The sequence below is a fragment of the Eumetopias jubatus genome, unplaced genomic scaffold, assembly GCF_037043125.1.
Source record: "Eumetopias jubatus isolate StellerSeaLion01/CBP00866 unplaced genomic scaffold, mEumJub1_p1.0 scaffold_7, whole genome shotgun sequence".
Lineage (NCBI taxonomy): Eukaryota > Metazoa > Chordata > Mammalia > Carnivora > Otariidae > Eumetopias > Eumetopias jubatus.
This window is the reverse complement of record NW_028274813.1, coordinates 35,529,570-35,547,182: the sequence shown is the minus strand read 5'-3', so window position 1 is coordinate 35,547,182 and position 17,613 is coordinate 35,529,570. Positions and strand designations below refer to the sequence as shown.

Sequence of the window (17,613 nt, the reverse complement as noted above, 5' to 3'; positions counted from 1 at the left end):
CACCTCTACCAAACTCGGCTTTCGGGTCTCATCACTTCTCCCCTGCTGGAGCCGGGTCGGGCCTCCCAGAGTTGGTCCTCACTTGGGCTCACCCCGGGTCGGAAGGCCTTGATCGGGGTCTGCTTTCAAACTCCCATCTATTCTTGAAGTCGCTGTCTCCAGGAACACTCGAGAGTGTTGCTAGAATTCTCTCTCTGCCATCTGGCTTGCCTGTAACCCTGTGTGACTGTGTCTGCCCTCCTCCAACCCCTCATCCCAATTTTAATTTAAACGGGTAAAATTTCTGCTGACCTCCTCCACTAGGGTGAGAGCATAGTGATCGTAAAAACATTTACGAATGCACCATCCTTCAGACAGGCAAAAGTATCTGTTTTGGGTCTAAGCGGCTTAGATGCCAGGATGCTCAGGATGCCATTACATTATTTCAGACCACTAAGTATTTCTGCCGGTATACGCCCGTGACACCAAAGAACGCATGGGCCTCTTTCAAGACTTAATTTACTACCACTGAATGTGTTAGCACCAGAGAGAGGCAAATGCATGTTTTCTGGAGTCTAGAAAATTGTGTATTCCTAAAAACAGTATTAGGGGTGAACAAGCCCAGCTCATTAGATCTTTAAAAAGTGGTGAAAAGTGTGTATCTGAGTACTGGATAGAGAATATATTTTTCAGTAGTAGGTTAAGGAAAGCAGTAAGTCCATCTTCTTGGCTTGAAGAGTTGTATTTTAGGCAACGTGTCTAAATTTATAATAAAGAAAAACTCCTGAACCTGATAGCTACTTTGATGACATGAAAAGTTGAGAAAATGGACCCTGTGAATTCCATTAACATTTTTAAGATTTCCAGGTGTATTTTTCTTCACTGGATTCAACTGGGCTTCCGGTGTGTGCTGGGGTCTCTGGAGTTGGGCACACTGGGTTCCAGCCACAGCTCCTCCACTCACTGGCTGTGCAACCTTGAGCATGTTACTGTATGCCTCCATGCCTCAGTTTCCTCATCTGTAAAATAGGGATATCTTCACAGGATTGTTGGAAAGATGATATAATGTGTGGAGAGGACTTAGCACAGCACTTGACAGTACTCAATAAGTGCTGAGGGACAGAAACCACGTAATGTTTTCCCTATGCATACATGGGTGGTAAGTGTATCCCACAGATGGTCAGGGATGTTTTCCAGGAACTCGAGCCATCCTGCTGTGATTCTTATCCACACTACTACACACAGTATGGAGTGCAGGTTCAACTCAGCCTGACCCCCTCTGGGCACAGCCAGCTGCCTTCCCATTGATTGGCATCTTAGTGATAAATATTCTCTGCAGGCCTGCTTAGTGGGACCATTAGTGGCTCTCTGTTTGCTTCTGTCCAAGAAATAGGAAAGAAGATGCAACCGGAGGTAAGTGCCTAGTCCAAGAAGAAACTTCACTTTGAAGGAAATGGCTTTCCCTAGGCAAGACAGAAAAGGAAGTGAGGTTTCCTAAATGACTCTGGGGAAATAAATACTCATACTCATAAAAAAATTAAGGATATCTCATTATGCTTTATTCAGTAGCTTATATTGTTTTAAAAGCAGAAAAGCAAAAAGGAATCATCTAGAAGTCCAAGCTAGACATCTGGATTGTCCATTCACATCCTGGCTCAGCTGCTTTCAGAAATGTGTGTGTGTGTGTGTGTGTGTGTGTGTGTGTGTGTTTCACACACTATGAGATGGAAGAGCTATGAAGCTATGATTTGGGGACAGTGTTAGCAAAAGAACTATATAAACTAGTGAAGACAACAAGTTTGCTTTAACCAGGGACTTTATAACTGAAATACCTAATTCCACCTCCTTACATCAGCACTCAGTGGGACATTCTGGCATCCTCCCCAGTTGAGGTCAACTTGGACTGGGACAGGTTTCAGTAGAGCTGGGAGACATCTAAGAATGGTTGCTGGATGTCTCTCCCACAAGAAGCCTCCAAGAATCAGTTTCTCAGTTATGTTATGCCCATTCTTTTACCAGGGAGACAAGGGCCTGCCCCTGCTTCCTGCCACCCCCAGCCCAAACACACTGAGCATCCTCCCTGTTTAAGCAGCCAGCAGGATCTGCCATCGCCAGAGCTGAATAATGGGAGAGATGTCCTGATAGGACATCCCACTGCTGAGACCAACATAGCTGGACCATGGGGCTCCTCGTTAGCAAAACTCCAGGTGTCTTCCAGATTCATACCCGTGTTTCCAATCTTGACTGACATTAAGTGATATGCTCACCTTGTAGAAGGAGTCCCACCTTATCTCAGGACTAGACTAAACAGGACAGAACCCCCTTCCCCATCATCTCAGTATCCTCTTTCCTTTCTTTTTTTTTTTTAAGATTTTATTTTTAAGTAATCTCTATACCCAACATGGGGCTTGAACTTAACCACCCCGAGATCAAGAGTTGCATGCTCTACCTACTGAGCCAGCCAGGTGCCCCCATCCTTTTTCCTTTCTATCTCTAATAAACAGAGAAAGGGGGGAAGAAAGACTGAAATGACAAGGGAAGAAGGGGGGAAGGCAAGTTCTCAGAGACACATGCATTTTGGGGTTGGGGACCAAAGGAAACAATCCTGATGGTAAGTCAAGCTAACACAAAAGGACCCCCAGTACCACTTCAGGTTGTCCTTGGTATCCTGGCCACCACCTTCAGGACTGGATTAGCTTGGGCTGCCATCACAAAGTACCACATACTGGGTGGCTTAAACAAGAGAAGTTTATTTTCTCCCCGTTCTCAAGGCTATTAGTCCAAGGTCAAAGTGTTGGCAGGGTTGGTTTCTTCTGAAGCCTCTCTCCTTCCAGCTGGCCATCTTCCTATTCACATTCTGTGCCTTCCTGTGTCCAACTCCTCTTCTTACAACGACATCAGTCAGATTGGATTAGGGCCCAAACATATGACCTCATTTTACCTTAATTACTTCTTTAGAGCTCCTATCTCCCCACATAGTCACATTCTGAGGTTTTAGAGGTTAGGACTTCAACATATGAATTGGGGGGTGGGGAGAGACACAATTCAACCCGTGATGAAGAACAAATCCAGGAGCCTCATCAGATATTTCCTGTGCACAGATAGTTTTTAGGAATGATTTCACTATCTTGGAATAGGAAGTAAAAGTTAAACCTTTCCTGTGGCTTCCTAATAGGTGGTCTAGACTGTCGATGGGAGGATTTCATGATGGGAAAACCTCAGAAGATTCTTCCCTTTATGAGACTAGAGTTGAGAAGACATAACTAGTAACCACCAACCAGGCAATGTATGTCATGTCAGACTTTTACTGTCAAAGTTATGTTTGGGGGGGTGGGGTGGGGACCCCATACTTAGGAATCTATGTAGGAATAAAATCATTCCTACAAAGATTAGGATAGTGGGGACCCCATACTTAGGAATCTATGTAGGAATAAAATCATTCATTATATGTATTAGTTAAGGCAATGTTAGATACTGTAACAGATAAACACTTCAGTCTCAGGCACTCACATATAAAGACTTCCCTCTCATGTGAAGTGTGTTGGGCAGCAAGGAGGTGGGAATGGGGGTGGTTCTGTGCTACAAAGTCATTAAGGCACCCAGGGTGGCAGAGGCTCTGCTGTCTTCAATAAGGACTCCCACTGTGGGACTCAATTTAAAAGAGATGCTCTTTATAGGCTCTGCTTTGCAGGAAGGATCGAGGAAAGTGCCCGCCAAGCAAGGATTGGGAAATACAACCCTCCAGTCCCTCACACTTCAAGGTTACAGGCTTTCTTTTTCTAACTATACCCCTGAGCCCCCCCTCTAAGACTGCCTTGTACACAGCGGGGGGGAGGGGGAAGGGGGCCTGTGACACTCTCTAGGGAAGATGAAATTTTGGGACACTGAACAGGGGAGGGGAAGGTTTACCCTGTAGTCTTAAGTTAGCAAACTTCCAGGGCGCCTGGGTGGCTCAGTCAGTTAAGCATCTGCCTTCAGCTCAGGTCATGATCTCAGGATCCTGGGATCAAGCCCTATGGGCTCCCTGCTCAGTGGGAAGCCTGCTTCTCTCTCTCTCTCTCTCCCTCTGCTGCTCCCCCTGCTTGTGGGCGCGCGCTCTCTCTTTCTCTGTCAAATAAATAAATAAAATCTTAAAAAAAAAACAAGTTAGCAAACTTCGAAAAGGCTATTTGAAGTAGTAATAATACACATTTGAAAGAGATCACAATATTTGCCCGGAAAATAATTGGGAATCTCTAAAGGGATTATGGCCATTTGTCCAGTGGAAGAAAACACTGAAGATCTCTTTGTCACTTGAGACTTTGAACTTTTAGAACGCGGGGCATGAAGTCCTTTTGAATACGGAGGGCTGCCCTGGGCACTGACATCCTGCTGGGGGAGAGAGGAAATAGAGAATCAAGAAGGTTTTGAGGGGCCAGGCCTGGATTTGGTAGATATCACTTTTGCCCACGGTCCACTGGTCAGAGCTCAGTCACCAGGCCCTGCCTAAATGCAAGGGGCACTGCTGGGCAATCAGCGCCCAGCTGCGACTCCCTGCTCTGGAAGGGGAACAGAACTCTGGTGGACAGCCAGCATTTCTGCTGTGCAGAAAGATTCCTGGCAGCTCTCAACCCTGTGTATGAGCATCACGTGTGGTGCTTTAAAAAAACGCGGGTGCCGGGTCTCTGGCCCCAGGGATTCTGACTTGGTGGGCCGGGGCTGGTGCCTGGGAGAATCTGTATTTTCAAAGGCACAGACTGGGTTGAGAGTCTCGGGGATGCTCTGGAGTGTGTACCCCTGACATTGTCTCTCAACAGGTTTTAAACTAATTTCTCAGCCTTCTCATTGGGAACAGTGCTCTTTAATTGGCTTCTATTTTGTATCTGCTGGTAAAATAGTTCTTGCCATGATCAAAGGGGACTAAGAGTCAATACTTTGGACAGGTTTACAGTAATGGAGTATCTGTAATGAATAATACATAATTTGATAAATTTTATATCAACATATGACACAATAAAATAATGCAGGTATGTGTGATTGATGATTTGTTGATTTCTGAGTACAGTTTTTCCCTGTGCCATAAAATCACTGTATTCAGAAAACTATTCTTTGAATGATTTGAGACTTTATATTTCCTTTTGTGTGCTACAGGAAATAAGAATAAAAAATAAAATTTCACAATTTCCAAATTCTAAATGTAGTCATTTAAAAATATTACCAGAGAATATTTATTCTGTTGAAAGTATTACTAAATGGGCGCCTGGGTGGTGGTGTCAGTTGACCATCTGACTCTTGGTTTCGGCTCAGGTCATGATCTCAGGGTCGTGGGAATTAGCCCTGTGTCTGCTTGAGATTCTCTCTCTCCCTCTCTCTTTGCCCCTCCCCCCAGTCCCCTGCTCTCTCCCTCTGTGAAATAAAGAAATCTTTTAAAAAAAAGAAAGTATTGCTAAGCACAAATATTACATATTAAGGTGCTATCCTCATTAAATAGATTAAAATTAATTACTCCTTTCCTGTTCTCCCACTGCATTTTGCATATATGTCTTATTTTGTTTGTATGTATTTAAATATTTTATTGTATATTTACTCAAATACATTTATTTATTTTGTATGTATACAGTGTCTGTTTTTATTAGCTAGTGAACTCCGGATGAGTAAGGCCAGTATTATGTTCATTGTCTTTATCTTCTACAGCGCGTTCTAGAAACGAGTCCTCAAAATGTGTATTACAATGACTGGAAATCACTCACATCATTTAACCGACTCAATGCCTGTTATGTGCCAAAGAATAAGCAATGACCAGTACAAAAATCTCTGCCCTGAGAGCTTACATTTTGGTAAATAAAATAAATACATTAAAGGTAAGGTCTGTTAGCTGGTGATAAGTGCAATGGAGAAAAGTAAAGACAGTGTGTTGGTGTGAGATGGTGGCATTTCAGCTTTGTAGGGGGAGCTTAGGAAAGGCCTGAAGGGAAAGGAATTTGAGTTAAGCTAAAAACTTGAGTCAGACTTGAAGAAGTGGGTGGACAAGGCTTGCCTGTACCTGAGGGCAGAGCATCGCAGGGAGGGGGTAGCAAGCATAAGCACTCTGAGGCCAGCATGGGGCCAGTGCGGGGGCGGGGCGGGGGGACAGTGTGAGCGAGCGGGAGAGTACAAGGAGTAAAGGCCATGTTGTTGGGGCCTTCTAGGCCATGGTTAAGGACCTTGATTTTGACTTTGAGTGAGATGAGAAGAAGGCTTTGAGCAAAAGGGTAACTTTGCTTATACTGAAAAGGTTCATTCTGGCTTTTGAGCTTGTATTTGGCTGCAGAGGCAAGAGCCGAAACATGGAAAACAGGGAGTTAAGAGATGAGTGTAAGAATCCAAGCAACATGGTGGTGGCTTGGACCAGGACACTAGCGGTGGAATCAATAAGCACTGGTCTGATTCTGTGTATGTCTTCAACAAGATTTATGGGGAATGAGAGAAAGAGAGGCATCAGGGATGGACTCCAAGTGGAGAGATGGAGTTAGCACAACTGAGATGGGGAAGACTGAGTGCAGAGGCTTGGAAGGGAAGGCCAGCAGCTCTGGTGTGGAGATGCCTGTTAGACATGTAAGTGGAAATGCAAACAGGATATTAGATATTAGATATGAACTCAGAGTTCAGGGGATCCAGGCTGGAGATATAAATGAAGGAGTTTTCAACCCAACGGTAGTATTTAAAACATCAAGACTAAATGAGCTCACAGGTGATGAGTGTAGACAGAGCCCTCCAAAGTGAAGGTGTCAGGAAGATGAAGAAGTAGCAAAGGCTAGTACTGGACACTACAAGAAAATATTTCTAGAGAAGGGAACTGCTAATAAGAAATATTGCTAGGAAGTCAAGCAGGAAGACAGATGGGGACTGAGAACTGGCCCTTGGATTTAGCAACATGGAGTTGAACAGGGACTTGACAAGAACTGATGGGGAAGCCAGATGGGAATGGGTTCAAGAGGTATTTGGAGGAGAGGAATTGGAGACACTGGGAGGAAATGAGTGATGGGAAGGTGCTGAAAGAGGGTGGAATCAAGAGGGTTAACAATGTCTTTTTTCCCCCAAGAGTGGAGAAGTAGCCTGTTTGAGGGTGATGGGCATAACCAAGTACAGGGATAATGTACTTGACGTTTTAAGAGAGACAAGGGAGAATTGCTGGAGTAACATCCACGGGTTGGGCATGAGGGGAGGGGGTGGGGCTGGCCCTCAGTAAGGGCAGTCATTCTGTCCAGAGAAAGAGGAGGGACAGGGAAGCCAGGATCGGAGGCCACAGCTGTGGGTAGACGCATAAATGTGGGCAGGAAATTAATTATCTAGCAGGATAATGGATGAGTTCTTTCCATTTTCTAATATTTACAAGATGTGTACTTGTATATTATATACTTTCAGAAGATATTAAAAGAAACAATTCATGCCGACATATGGGCTTCTGTGAGTAATGCAGTGAGAGCGGTTTTAAAAAAGGCCTACTCTGTAAGCTTACTCTGGGGTCAGGAGCGACCTCTAGTGGTTCATTTAGGTCACTAATTTTTTTTCTTGTTTTCTTGCTCTTCAACATACAAAATAGTACTCTCTACATTTTGTATTATTTTTAAAGAAACAATTACGACTCACAGCTCAATTTAGAAAAATACCAGACATTTGAGTAAAATAAACCCAAACCATCTGCAGTCCAAGCTGCAGTTGCTATTATTTTCTCCTGTAAGTATATCGTTCTTTGCCATACTGCCAATATTTATGTTCATTCTGCTTCTTGAACCAGTGGTTTTATCAAACCCAGAGGAAGGACAATTGGTGGGCCATTGCTGATCCAAGACTAAGCAGTCCTCTCTAATGCTACACAGAGTACAAACTCCTCATATTTTTCATTCCTTGTTTCCCTTGACCTTTGGTTGTCATTGGGTTTCCTCTGCCTGGGTTTCCTCACCCTGAATTAATTAACTCATTTCCTTATGTGAGTCCTTCCTGATCTTCCATACCGTAAATTTCCCTGTTATATAATCTCACAATGGCCTATGGGTCTGCCATTTCCCCCAACTGTAATGAAATAGTCAATTTTGTAACGATTGTTTAATGTCTTGTTTCTTCTGGTAAATCATGAGCCCTCTAAGGGTTGAGACTGTGTCTGGCTTTTTCACCAATGTCTCCTCAGCACTTAGCTCAGTGCTCAGTACATAATGGGGACTCAATAAATGCCTATTGAATGAACAGACGGTATCCTGCAGGGGACTCTTGCCATGCTCCTTTTAGATCCCAACGCAGAAGAGACTGCATTTCAGAAATGGATTTCCATTTCTTGAATACAATTTGCAATTGCTTTAGGTGCACCTGTAACAGATATAACAACTTGTTACAAAACTGTTCCAGCTACTCTTTCAGTAGCTCAACTTAAATTTCTAGCCAGCAAAGCAACTCTTTACAAAGAATCCTTAGATGTGACTCAGACCTTATCAGACCTTTTTTTCCCCAAAACAGAACCAAGGGAAAGACAATAAGATGCAAATAGAGAGGGAAGTACAGTGCAGTCATATCCATGACCCTAACCCACAGTGTCACTTATTCTCAGATTCAGAAACATTCAGCCACCTACAGGACTTAACTCAGCAACAGGACCACTAAAATGGACATGGTGATAGTGTTTACCTGCCTTTAGGGCATCCCAGCCTCATCTTTAGAATCTGAGAGCTTCTATTTAACACCAGAGATGCGTAAGAGGATAATGGTTGGTTGTGAAATACCACAGCACAGTTCCTTGGGTTCAAGACATGTGCCTTGGAATTGAGTGGGAACAGAGTAAAATACTCTGAGCAGGAAGTTGTCCAAGTCTCTCCGGGAAGCCCGTTATTATGGTATCTTCTGTCCCTCTGCCCCAATTTTTGGTATACAATTTTGATGTAGTCCTTTCAGGACCCTGGAAGAGATTCTCTTCTATTTCTTGTCCAAAGACAGGATTTTCCGAAAATCACAACTTTAACATTTTTATGTAGGCATATGTGATGGTTAACCCTGCTCAATGCGTTTACTTATTCTGAACACCTTCAGATTAAATCATCAGAATTAATACACATACATACGTATATCTGTAGCAGTATTCTCTCAAACTTGCTGTTCCTTCTTCTCGTGGAGCTCTTCCCCACATCGTTCGTGTGGACGGCTCCTTGTCGTCCTTTGGGTCTCCGAGAGGCCTCGGAGAGGCTTGGCCTGACCACCCAATCTAATGAGTCCCTTCCTCCTTTCCACTCTCTCGTAGACCCTGTTATTTTCTTTCATACCGTTTATCGCAAGTCTTCACATATTCATTGTGTTCGTTCATTAATTCTGTCTATTCCACTGGACGGTAAGGTTCCCAAGGGCAGGGACCTTGTTTGTTTTGTTCACTTTTGTATTTCTGGAGCCTAGCACAGCGTGTGACGTACAGTAGGGGGCTCCCTAAACAACTGCTGAATAAACGACTTTTCCCTTTGTCGTTGCCCTTACACTTCTTCCTTCTGCTGCACTTTAGTTCCTGCTACTGCATGCTAACTCCCTGGGGGATAGGAGACAGCTACAATGCCCCTTCCCTCCATCAGGGAGTACCGAGAAGGCAATTCCCTTGTTGAGAAGCCAAAGGCTTCTCCTGGGCGGCGGTCACGCAGCACCCAAAGGTGCACAGTAATTCTATTAGCGACAGCGTGTGAGTCAGGAGAACTGTCAAAAAGGTTTTTACAGTTCCACTCACGGTTCTTGGGGACCCGAAACTGCGAACTACTGCCATTACAATTAGGTGACAATTAGCACAATGTTGAAGTGTGCGTGCGTGCGTTAATTTGCATAACGAACCGAGGCGTCCTACACCATCTCTCTGAAATGAAACCCAGATGGAGAGACACATCCTTCCTTCGTCCTTCCTTCCTTCCTTCCTTCCTTCCTTCCTTGCGCGCCAGGAAGCCGAGCCTCCTGCAGCAGCTCCTATGCCCAATGGGGGGCGGCAGCATCCTAGTAACTCGCTCCCTGAAGATGTGTAGGCGGGTGGAGAGACACTCGCGTTCAAAGTCTTTTTGACTCTACCCGCTCTCCGTAGCTACTTAGCCCGCTTGAGTTTCAATGCGCGTTGTTGTTTGACGAAGGGAGTCCTATACACCGCCTGCTGCTCTCCTGATTATGGCTTCTCCGAGTTCCTTCACCTACTATTGCCCTCCATCTTCCGCCCCTATCTGGTCAGAGCCGCTGTACAGTCTGAGGCCCGAGCACGCGCGGGAGCGGTTGCAGGACGACTCGGTGGAAACAGTCACGTCCATAGAACAGGTGAGGTGGCCGGACTGAGCGAGGCGCCCACGCGGGGGCTTCTGGGAGCGGGAGTTCTGTCCGCAGGGCCGTAGGCGTGCGGAACTTACCGGGGAACTACTACTCCCACAGTGCACCGCGGCACCTTTCCTCTGGGAAGCTCTGGGCGCCCAGGCTTGGTTGGGTTGGGGAATGGAGCATTTCATTTGTGGGGCCAGGTTGGGGAGGGGTCGTTGTCAGGGCTGGGTTTGGAGGGGAAGACAGTACCCGGGTCCTCTCCGCCTAAGGAAGCGAAGAGAATCGTGTTCTGTGCCTGGACGACTGAAGCAGCCTGGGCGGGTCAGACAGCCGGTTTCATTCTGCCGGGACATCGGGAGGTTTTCAGATGGATAGTGCACTTTCCTCACCCTGCTCGTAGTTTTGGGACATAGAGGGGAAGAGAAGCGGCCAGACGGCGTTCATGCCATTCCAGGATCTGTTTAATTTCTGACCTACAGTGCTAGGTGTAGGGCCTGCCTCGTGGGTGGGCATTTTAGTAGTCATGCAATCATTTGAGCACCAGCAAAGTATTGGACACAATGTTAAACGCTGGAAATACAAAGAAATAAACCAGTTTCTGACTAAGAGCATGGCACAGCCAAGTTGAGGAAAGCAATACTGTCTGGAAAGCGCTATAATAAAATTATACATTTTTAGATGACTTATCCTTAATTCACTGAGGCTTCGAACCTATCACTTTGAAAAGTGCTTGAGGAATGAGTAGTGAACTCTAGTTTTGTTTTTCTTTTCATTCTCCATTTGGAATTGTTCCCAAGTTATTGTGGAAATGTTTGCCCATCCGTCACTAGAGGTGGTTGAGATGATTCTTTTTGGTACTAACAAATTAGCATCAGGCTTTAGTACTAACAAATAAAATAAGATCTCTTAGTAGTAAGATCAGTTCCCAGGCTTAACATTGGAGGGACTTGCTTTGACTTTCATACCTGAACTTGAAAGCCTGCCATTTAGGCAAAATTAGTAGTGATAGTTATCATATTTTATATTTATGACTATGAATATAATTATAAATGTATAACAAAAAACAAGGACTTGAATACACAGTTATACACATAGTAGCAGAAAGAATATTATAACTGGAGATTTATGCTACATGGGTTTTAGCCCTTACCTTTTGAATCTAGCTCCCCAGCTTAGTTAGCCCACCACTGTGTCTTTCTACAGAAGTCTTTTGCAAAAGATTGCAAAGAAATCTCCCATCAATGAAAAACCTACAGGATCTTTGTAGTATTCCTAAGTGACGGACTGTAGAGTTTATTCAGGTGAAGCCTTTTCCTTTTTCCTTTTTATGTAATTGACTGACCCAGCAGATAAGGATATGGACAGAATACTAGTGGAGAAAAGGGGATCAGAAGCTGGTCTGTTAATTTAGAGACCAGGACAGAGACTTCCATGGTTAAAGGGGCAAGTCAAAAACAGGAACATTATCAGGAGTTTTGCTGATCTGCTCTCTTTTTCCTGTACTACTTTATTTTTTTCAGTCGAATGCCCCTGCTTAGTTCCTGCCAGGAAATACTAGCACTTATATTTTAAATGTCTAGGCATAATAAGTGATGCAAAAATGGAGGCAACAAGATTCTGGGCTGCCAGAAGGTCAGCCAGGGCCAAGGCTAGGCGCTGATATGGAACACTGTTATTATAGGGTGTCTTTCAATTGTAGACCCAACTATGTAGATAGATAGTAAAGCATCTTGTTTGTCTTTTCCATGTCATTCTTCCAGTTCACATTTTAAAAGTCTGGGATAAACAGTTCCAGAGAGTAGGAAGATGATGTAGTATCTCATACAGATGGTTACCTCAGTGTCAACACTACTAATAATCATAGTAGTGTCCATTTACTGAGTCCCAGTTCTGTGCTAAATGCTCTCCATACATTGTATCACTCAATCCTTTTCCATTTCACAGACGAGAAAACTGAGGCTTAGAGGTACTAGGTGGGTAGGTTAATAAGGATATATATGCGTAAAAAATACCAACCTTGTTAGGAGGAGTTGTCTACAGAAGATACTAGTTATTCTTTTGGTTCTGTCCATTTATTCATAGGGATTTACTGACAGGGTTTAGTTTTGTGCCATTGCCAATAAGAACAAATGCTTATCTCCTGTTTCCTGTCTGATTATCAGGAAACCTTATTTATTTGTTAAGCAACAATTTGATAATAGGAATTAAACCTATAAACAGTGGAAAGAGCCCTTAGCTATGGATTCTTCTGTTCTATTCATTCACATTTTTATTCGTTCAACAAATACTTGAGGGTCTTCTATGTGCCAGGCTCTGTTCAAGGCACTGGATATAAGGCAATAAGCAAAAGAGGCCAAGTTGGTGCCTTTATGAAACTTTTCTTCTAGGCCAGGGAGACAGTCAACAAAAAAGGGGGGAAAAGCTGTCTATCTGAATATCTATCTAAATATCCATCTGTCTGTCTGTCTAATTTTAATGAGAAGTGCTGTGGAGAAAAACAGGATAAGAGAGATGAAGTATGCCAGGAATGGGTGGGGTCGGAGCAGGAAGGGTTTTTATATCAGGTGGTAAGGGAAAACGTCTGATGATATGCCTGCCGCTTGAGCTGAGACCCGAAGTAAGTGAGGGAACAAGCCATGGGTGTGTCTGGGGGAGAAGCATTTTGGGCAGAGAAAGTGGCAAGTGTAAAGGACCTGAGGCGTCCCTAGTGCAAGTGAAGGGTCACTGTGAGGAGAGAGGTTAGTAAACAGGAGAATAGGAGATGAAGTCGGATCATGTAGGCCCTTACAGACCATTGTAAGTATACTTTCAGTTGCCCTGATTGAGATGGGGAGCCATTTGGCTGGATGGCTTCTTTTTACCTCCCCAGACCCGCAGTATCCTTTTCCATGCCGCTCTGCCGATGTGCCATAAGAGGTGGACAAGGCTCCCTTGCCTTATGGCTTCTAGGTGTATTTGGCCATGGGGCGTACTGATAGGGCATGAGAGAGAGGGAGAATGAGATCAGCACGTTTACTCCTTTCCTGACAGATTGCGTGGTCTGGAGGGTCTCTAGACTTGAGGTCACAAGTCTTCTCAGGTGCCTTTCACTGGGGTTCTTTGGCACCCTCTCCACTCCTTCTCTTCACACTTTTCAGGCCCAGGAGGAGATCGAGCACACCCATGTTGCCTGCCCTAGAGTTCTGTACTCTCTCTTGTGGTTTCCCTACATCTACCTACACCTCTGTAACTAGTTCCTTTAGAAACTCTCCTCAAATCCCCCACTTGGAATGTGCCATCTGTTTCCTGCCAGGAGTCAGACTGATCCATGATCCGAGAGTTTGGACCCAATCTGACTAGCATTCTAGCAGGCCCGTGTGGGTGAGTGTTGGGATTGTGGGGAGGTGAGGAGGGGTGCAGGGGGACCTGTAGGAGGCCTTTGCATCCATCACTGCAGGTGATGGATGATGGCAGCATAGCTCAGGGCTGTGGTGGTGGAGGTGATAAGCAGTGGTCAAGTTCTGGGTATTTGTAAAGATTTCTGCCTTGACAAGCTGTTTCCCTGATGGGTTGGTGCATGGAGAACCTTTTACAACTCTAGAAAACAAGATGTGGTTGTCTTCCTTTTTTGTGCCATCTGCACTCACCCCTTTACAAATGCGCTTTGATTCAGGCCAGTAGGTTAATACCAGCACAGTCTCAGAAGAGGCAGGTTTGCCAAAAACTGTTGTTTACAGAAGGTACTCCTCCTGTTTTTCTTTTAGTTTGCCCTTAGAAACAGGGGCAAAAGCATCCTCCACTTGAAATGGCATGAGGTCATTAGACAGCGTTCAGTCAAGTGACAGTCACCTGTGGGGAGGATCTGGAAGGATTATCAGTCTTAGTTCCTGCCCTCAAAATTCTTTTCTCTTAGAAAAAAGAACATGCCTGAAGCAACCACAGAATAATTTACAAGAGCATGGAAGTGCTAAATTATGACTGCATTGCTCGAGGGTTTGGGGGAGCAGAAGCCATATGTTGTGGACTGAGGTGGTCAGGGCAACTTCAGGGAGAGTGTCGGGTTATAAAGGATGGAGTTGGGGGGTAGCCATTCCAGTCAGAGGAGCTGTTAGGAGGGAAGACTCCACCCTCCCGGGCATGGAGGAGGCCCGTGGGCTGTGCTAGGAAATTAGGTCAGCTGGACGGGTGAAGCCAGTGGGATTCGGGGTGGGGCGGGGAGCGGGATGGAGACAGGCTGAGGAGCTGGCTTCAAGCGTTGAGCATTGTGCCACTGCAGCTCCTGACCGAGGGAACATCAGGGGTCCAGGAATGAATCCTGGACACCTGCGGTTGACTTGCTTCAAGTTATAATCTCTGAAAGATTATTAAATGGAGGTGAAACAAGTCACTATATATGATCAAACTTACTGGTTTTTTTGCGCTCTGATAAAAGAGACCAGAGCTCTGCTTGGTTACATGGTCAACAGGCTAGCTATGGTGAATCAGTTTTGCTTTATTGAAATTCAGCATGTATCGTGTTGCTCAACTCTAAGACAATTCCAAATATCAAATTTCACCCAATTTCCCTATTAAAAAGTCCAAAAAAACCCGTTTTTTGGTCAACTTGAACATACATATACTTTTAAGTACATAGGTGAACAAATCAAATCCCTACTTACAAAATTTACATTTTAAATTTAGGTACATGTACCTGTTTAGAATCACACACTTCATAAAATCACACTAATTTAGAAATATTGTTTTTCCTCTTTGTTTATAAAAAAATTTTCTCCAAAATCTTCACGTACAACTTTGACCTTAGTATTTTCATCTCGCTGGAGCCACATTTTGGGTCAACCAGTATATTTTTCCAGATCACATTTTCAGTTTTTGAGATAAATCCCTTTTCAATATGGGTAAGAATATTTTATCCCAAGTTACAGATACCCACTTGTGTAACATTAGGATCCTTTTACAACATGTCCAGTTGGTGTATATCTGTGATCACCACAACTTAACTACTATTTACTTTTTTAAGTGATCTTTAAAAGGGTTTACAGGGCAGCTTAACCTGTAGAAGTGTGAGTTCATATCCTCAGGAATAATTGCTAAATCTGTGCTTAATTTGTCATCTTTCCTTGGTTCCATCAGCTTACCTCTATAAGCAGCCAAAACAAACTTGACTGAGTTTGTTTTCGGCTGATTGTGTCAACCCCAACTGGCATTTTATATTTAAAATAAAGGATTGAAAGAACTCCCGTATAGGAAGAGGCACATTGTAAGGATTGCTTATAAAGTGACTTGTTTTTCCTAAGGGTATTTTTTTTTTTTTTAAAGGGAAATCCTTGCCTTACATTTAATCTACTAATGATTCTTTTACAGGCTCGTAGACATTTATAGCTTCTGGGACCATAGTTCTTAGGTATAAAATAAGCAGATGTGCCAACTTAATTCTTTGGATTTTAAGGAAGCCATTCTATTGTTATTAATTTATTATTTTTCTTTTAGTTAAGCCTTTACTTCATGTGCACATTAACAGAAACCAACAGTACTGAGGAAATGGAAATGTAGACACCAGCAGGAACCAAAGAACTAGGGACTGGGGAAAAGATTGAACCAGCAGACCTCAAAGAAGGGGGACCGTGGATTGATTCCAAACAAAGGGAGAACTGCAGCTGCAGTTCCCAGCATGGAATCTGAAGACAGAACTGAGGGCTGGTGTTTAGAAGTTATTTCAGATTGGCTAATAGAAGGCCCTGTGTGCACCACCGGCAATTTCCAGTGTGGATTAAACTGGCAGACTCCGTTAATGGGGACTGTGGGCTGGAACTGGGGAAGGGATTCCAACGGGGAATTGTAGATTCAACCAAGAGCTAAGGACTGGGGCTAGACCGACCAGTAACCCTAGACTGGAAGACCAGTCAGATGGGGAGCTCCACCGAGAGGAGCTCACCAGCGGCCCTCAGAAATGGCGAGAAAGACCGTGAACTCAGAGGGGTTTACAGGGCACCACATGTGTTTCTTGTTGTCTCCAGATGCCACCACAAGTTTGCTTTGGATCCCAGTGCTGCCACCTAATCTGTTAAAGACCAAAATTCAACTGAATAAATTTGAAGATCTAATTGGCTTTATTAAACAATTCATTAATCAGGCAGCATCCCATCTAGCAAGTAGAAAGGAACTCCAAAGGGGTACAGAAAGGGAAAGGTTTTTAAAGGCACATAGAAGAAAAGGTTTATTTTGGGTGAGTTACCCCTTCCCATGATCATGTCCATAGAGAGGGCCCATGGGACAGGTTACCTTATTGGCACTGACCAGAAAATTCTTGACTGGTTAAGATTACATTTCCAGGGGAGGTTGAAAATGCAGTTAGGGTTAGGTATTAAGCTCCAGTTTGGTGACCTAGCATAAGTGATTTTATTATGGGCCTGTGGTTTTCTTTTTAACACTGTTGTTGATTTTTTTAATCCCTTCTCCTCTTGATGGACAACTGAGCTATTTCTAGATTTTGGATATTAACGGCTGTAAATGCTACATTCTTGTAGAAGTCTTTTTATGAGCATATGTTTTCATTTCTGTTGAGCGAAGACCTAAAAGCAGAATTGTTGGATCATAGGGTGGGTGTATGCTGAGTTTTATAAGAAACTGCTATCCTTTTCCAGAGTGGTTGTACATTTTATACCCTCACTTGCATTGTATATTAAGAGTTCTGGTTGCTCTACATCCTCGCCAACATTTGGTGTTGTTGGTTTTTTCAACTTTAGTCACTCTGCTGGCGGTTGTGGGTGGTATTGTTAAGGAAAAGTTATTTGTGACATTTGTCAAAGGAAGTCTCTATTCAAGACTTTATTACTACAGTGACGTTTGCAATAGGGGAGAGAGATTGGGCTGAACTCTGAATACGACAAGGGAAAGTGAGAATTTATAGCAAGGTGGAGGGATTGTTGGATGGAAACTTACTAAGAGGAAGGGTCAGAGGAAAGGAGGAATTCTGGCTAAGCCAATTTAACAGGCTTCCTCCTAAAGGCAGGCCAGTGTGAGCAGACATCACTGGGGGATGATGGAGGATGAGGAACCCAGTCAGATACTGAGGATGATCAGATACTAAGGATGGGGGATTCTAGCTAAGCCAATTTGGTAGGGAGATTCTTGCTAAAATTGGGTGATGCAAACATGGCCACAGAAGTACAAAAGTCAAGGCTTAGTTGGGATATGGATGCCTTGTACGTGTATCTGCAAATGATTTGGCTTTTCAGAAATCTTTCTTATGCCTAGATACAGTAGTCATGGTGAAATTTGGGTATTAAGTGTTTTGTTTTGATTTGATTTCTTAATAATTCCCTCCAACATTTTATTATAAAAAAATTTCAAATATACCAAACAGTCGACAGCATCTGTTTA

The 17,613-nt window shown here is 43.8% G+C and overlaps 1 protein-coding gene across 1 annotated transcript in view; it reads left to right on the top strand.

Moving 5' to 3' along the window:
• The first annotated feature begins 9,856 nt into the window (after positions 1–9,856).
• FNTB (farnesyltransferase, CAAX box, subunit beta) overlaps positions 9,857–17,613 on the top strand; it is a 61,610-nt gene continuing 53,853 nt past the window's right edge. Inside the window, exon 1 of the mRNA XM_028116363.2 lies at positions 9,857–10,257. Coding sequence (XP_027972164.1) covers positions 10,114–10,257 — 144 coding nt within the window. The 5' untranslated portion in view covers positions 9,857–10,113. The remainder of the gene's footprint in view (positions 10,258–17,613) is intronic.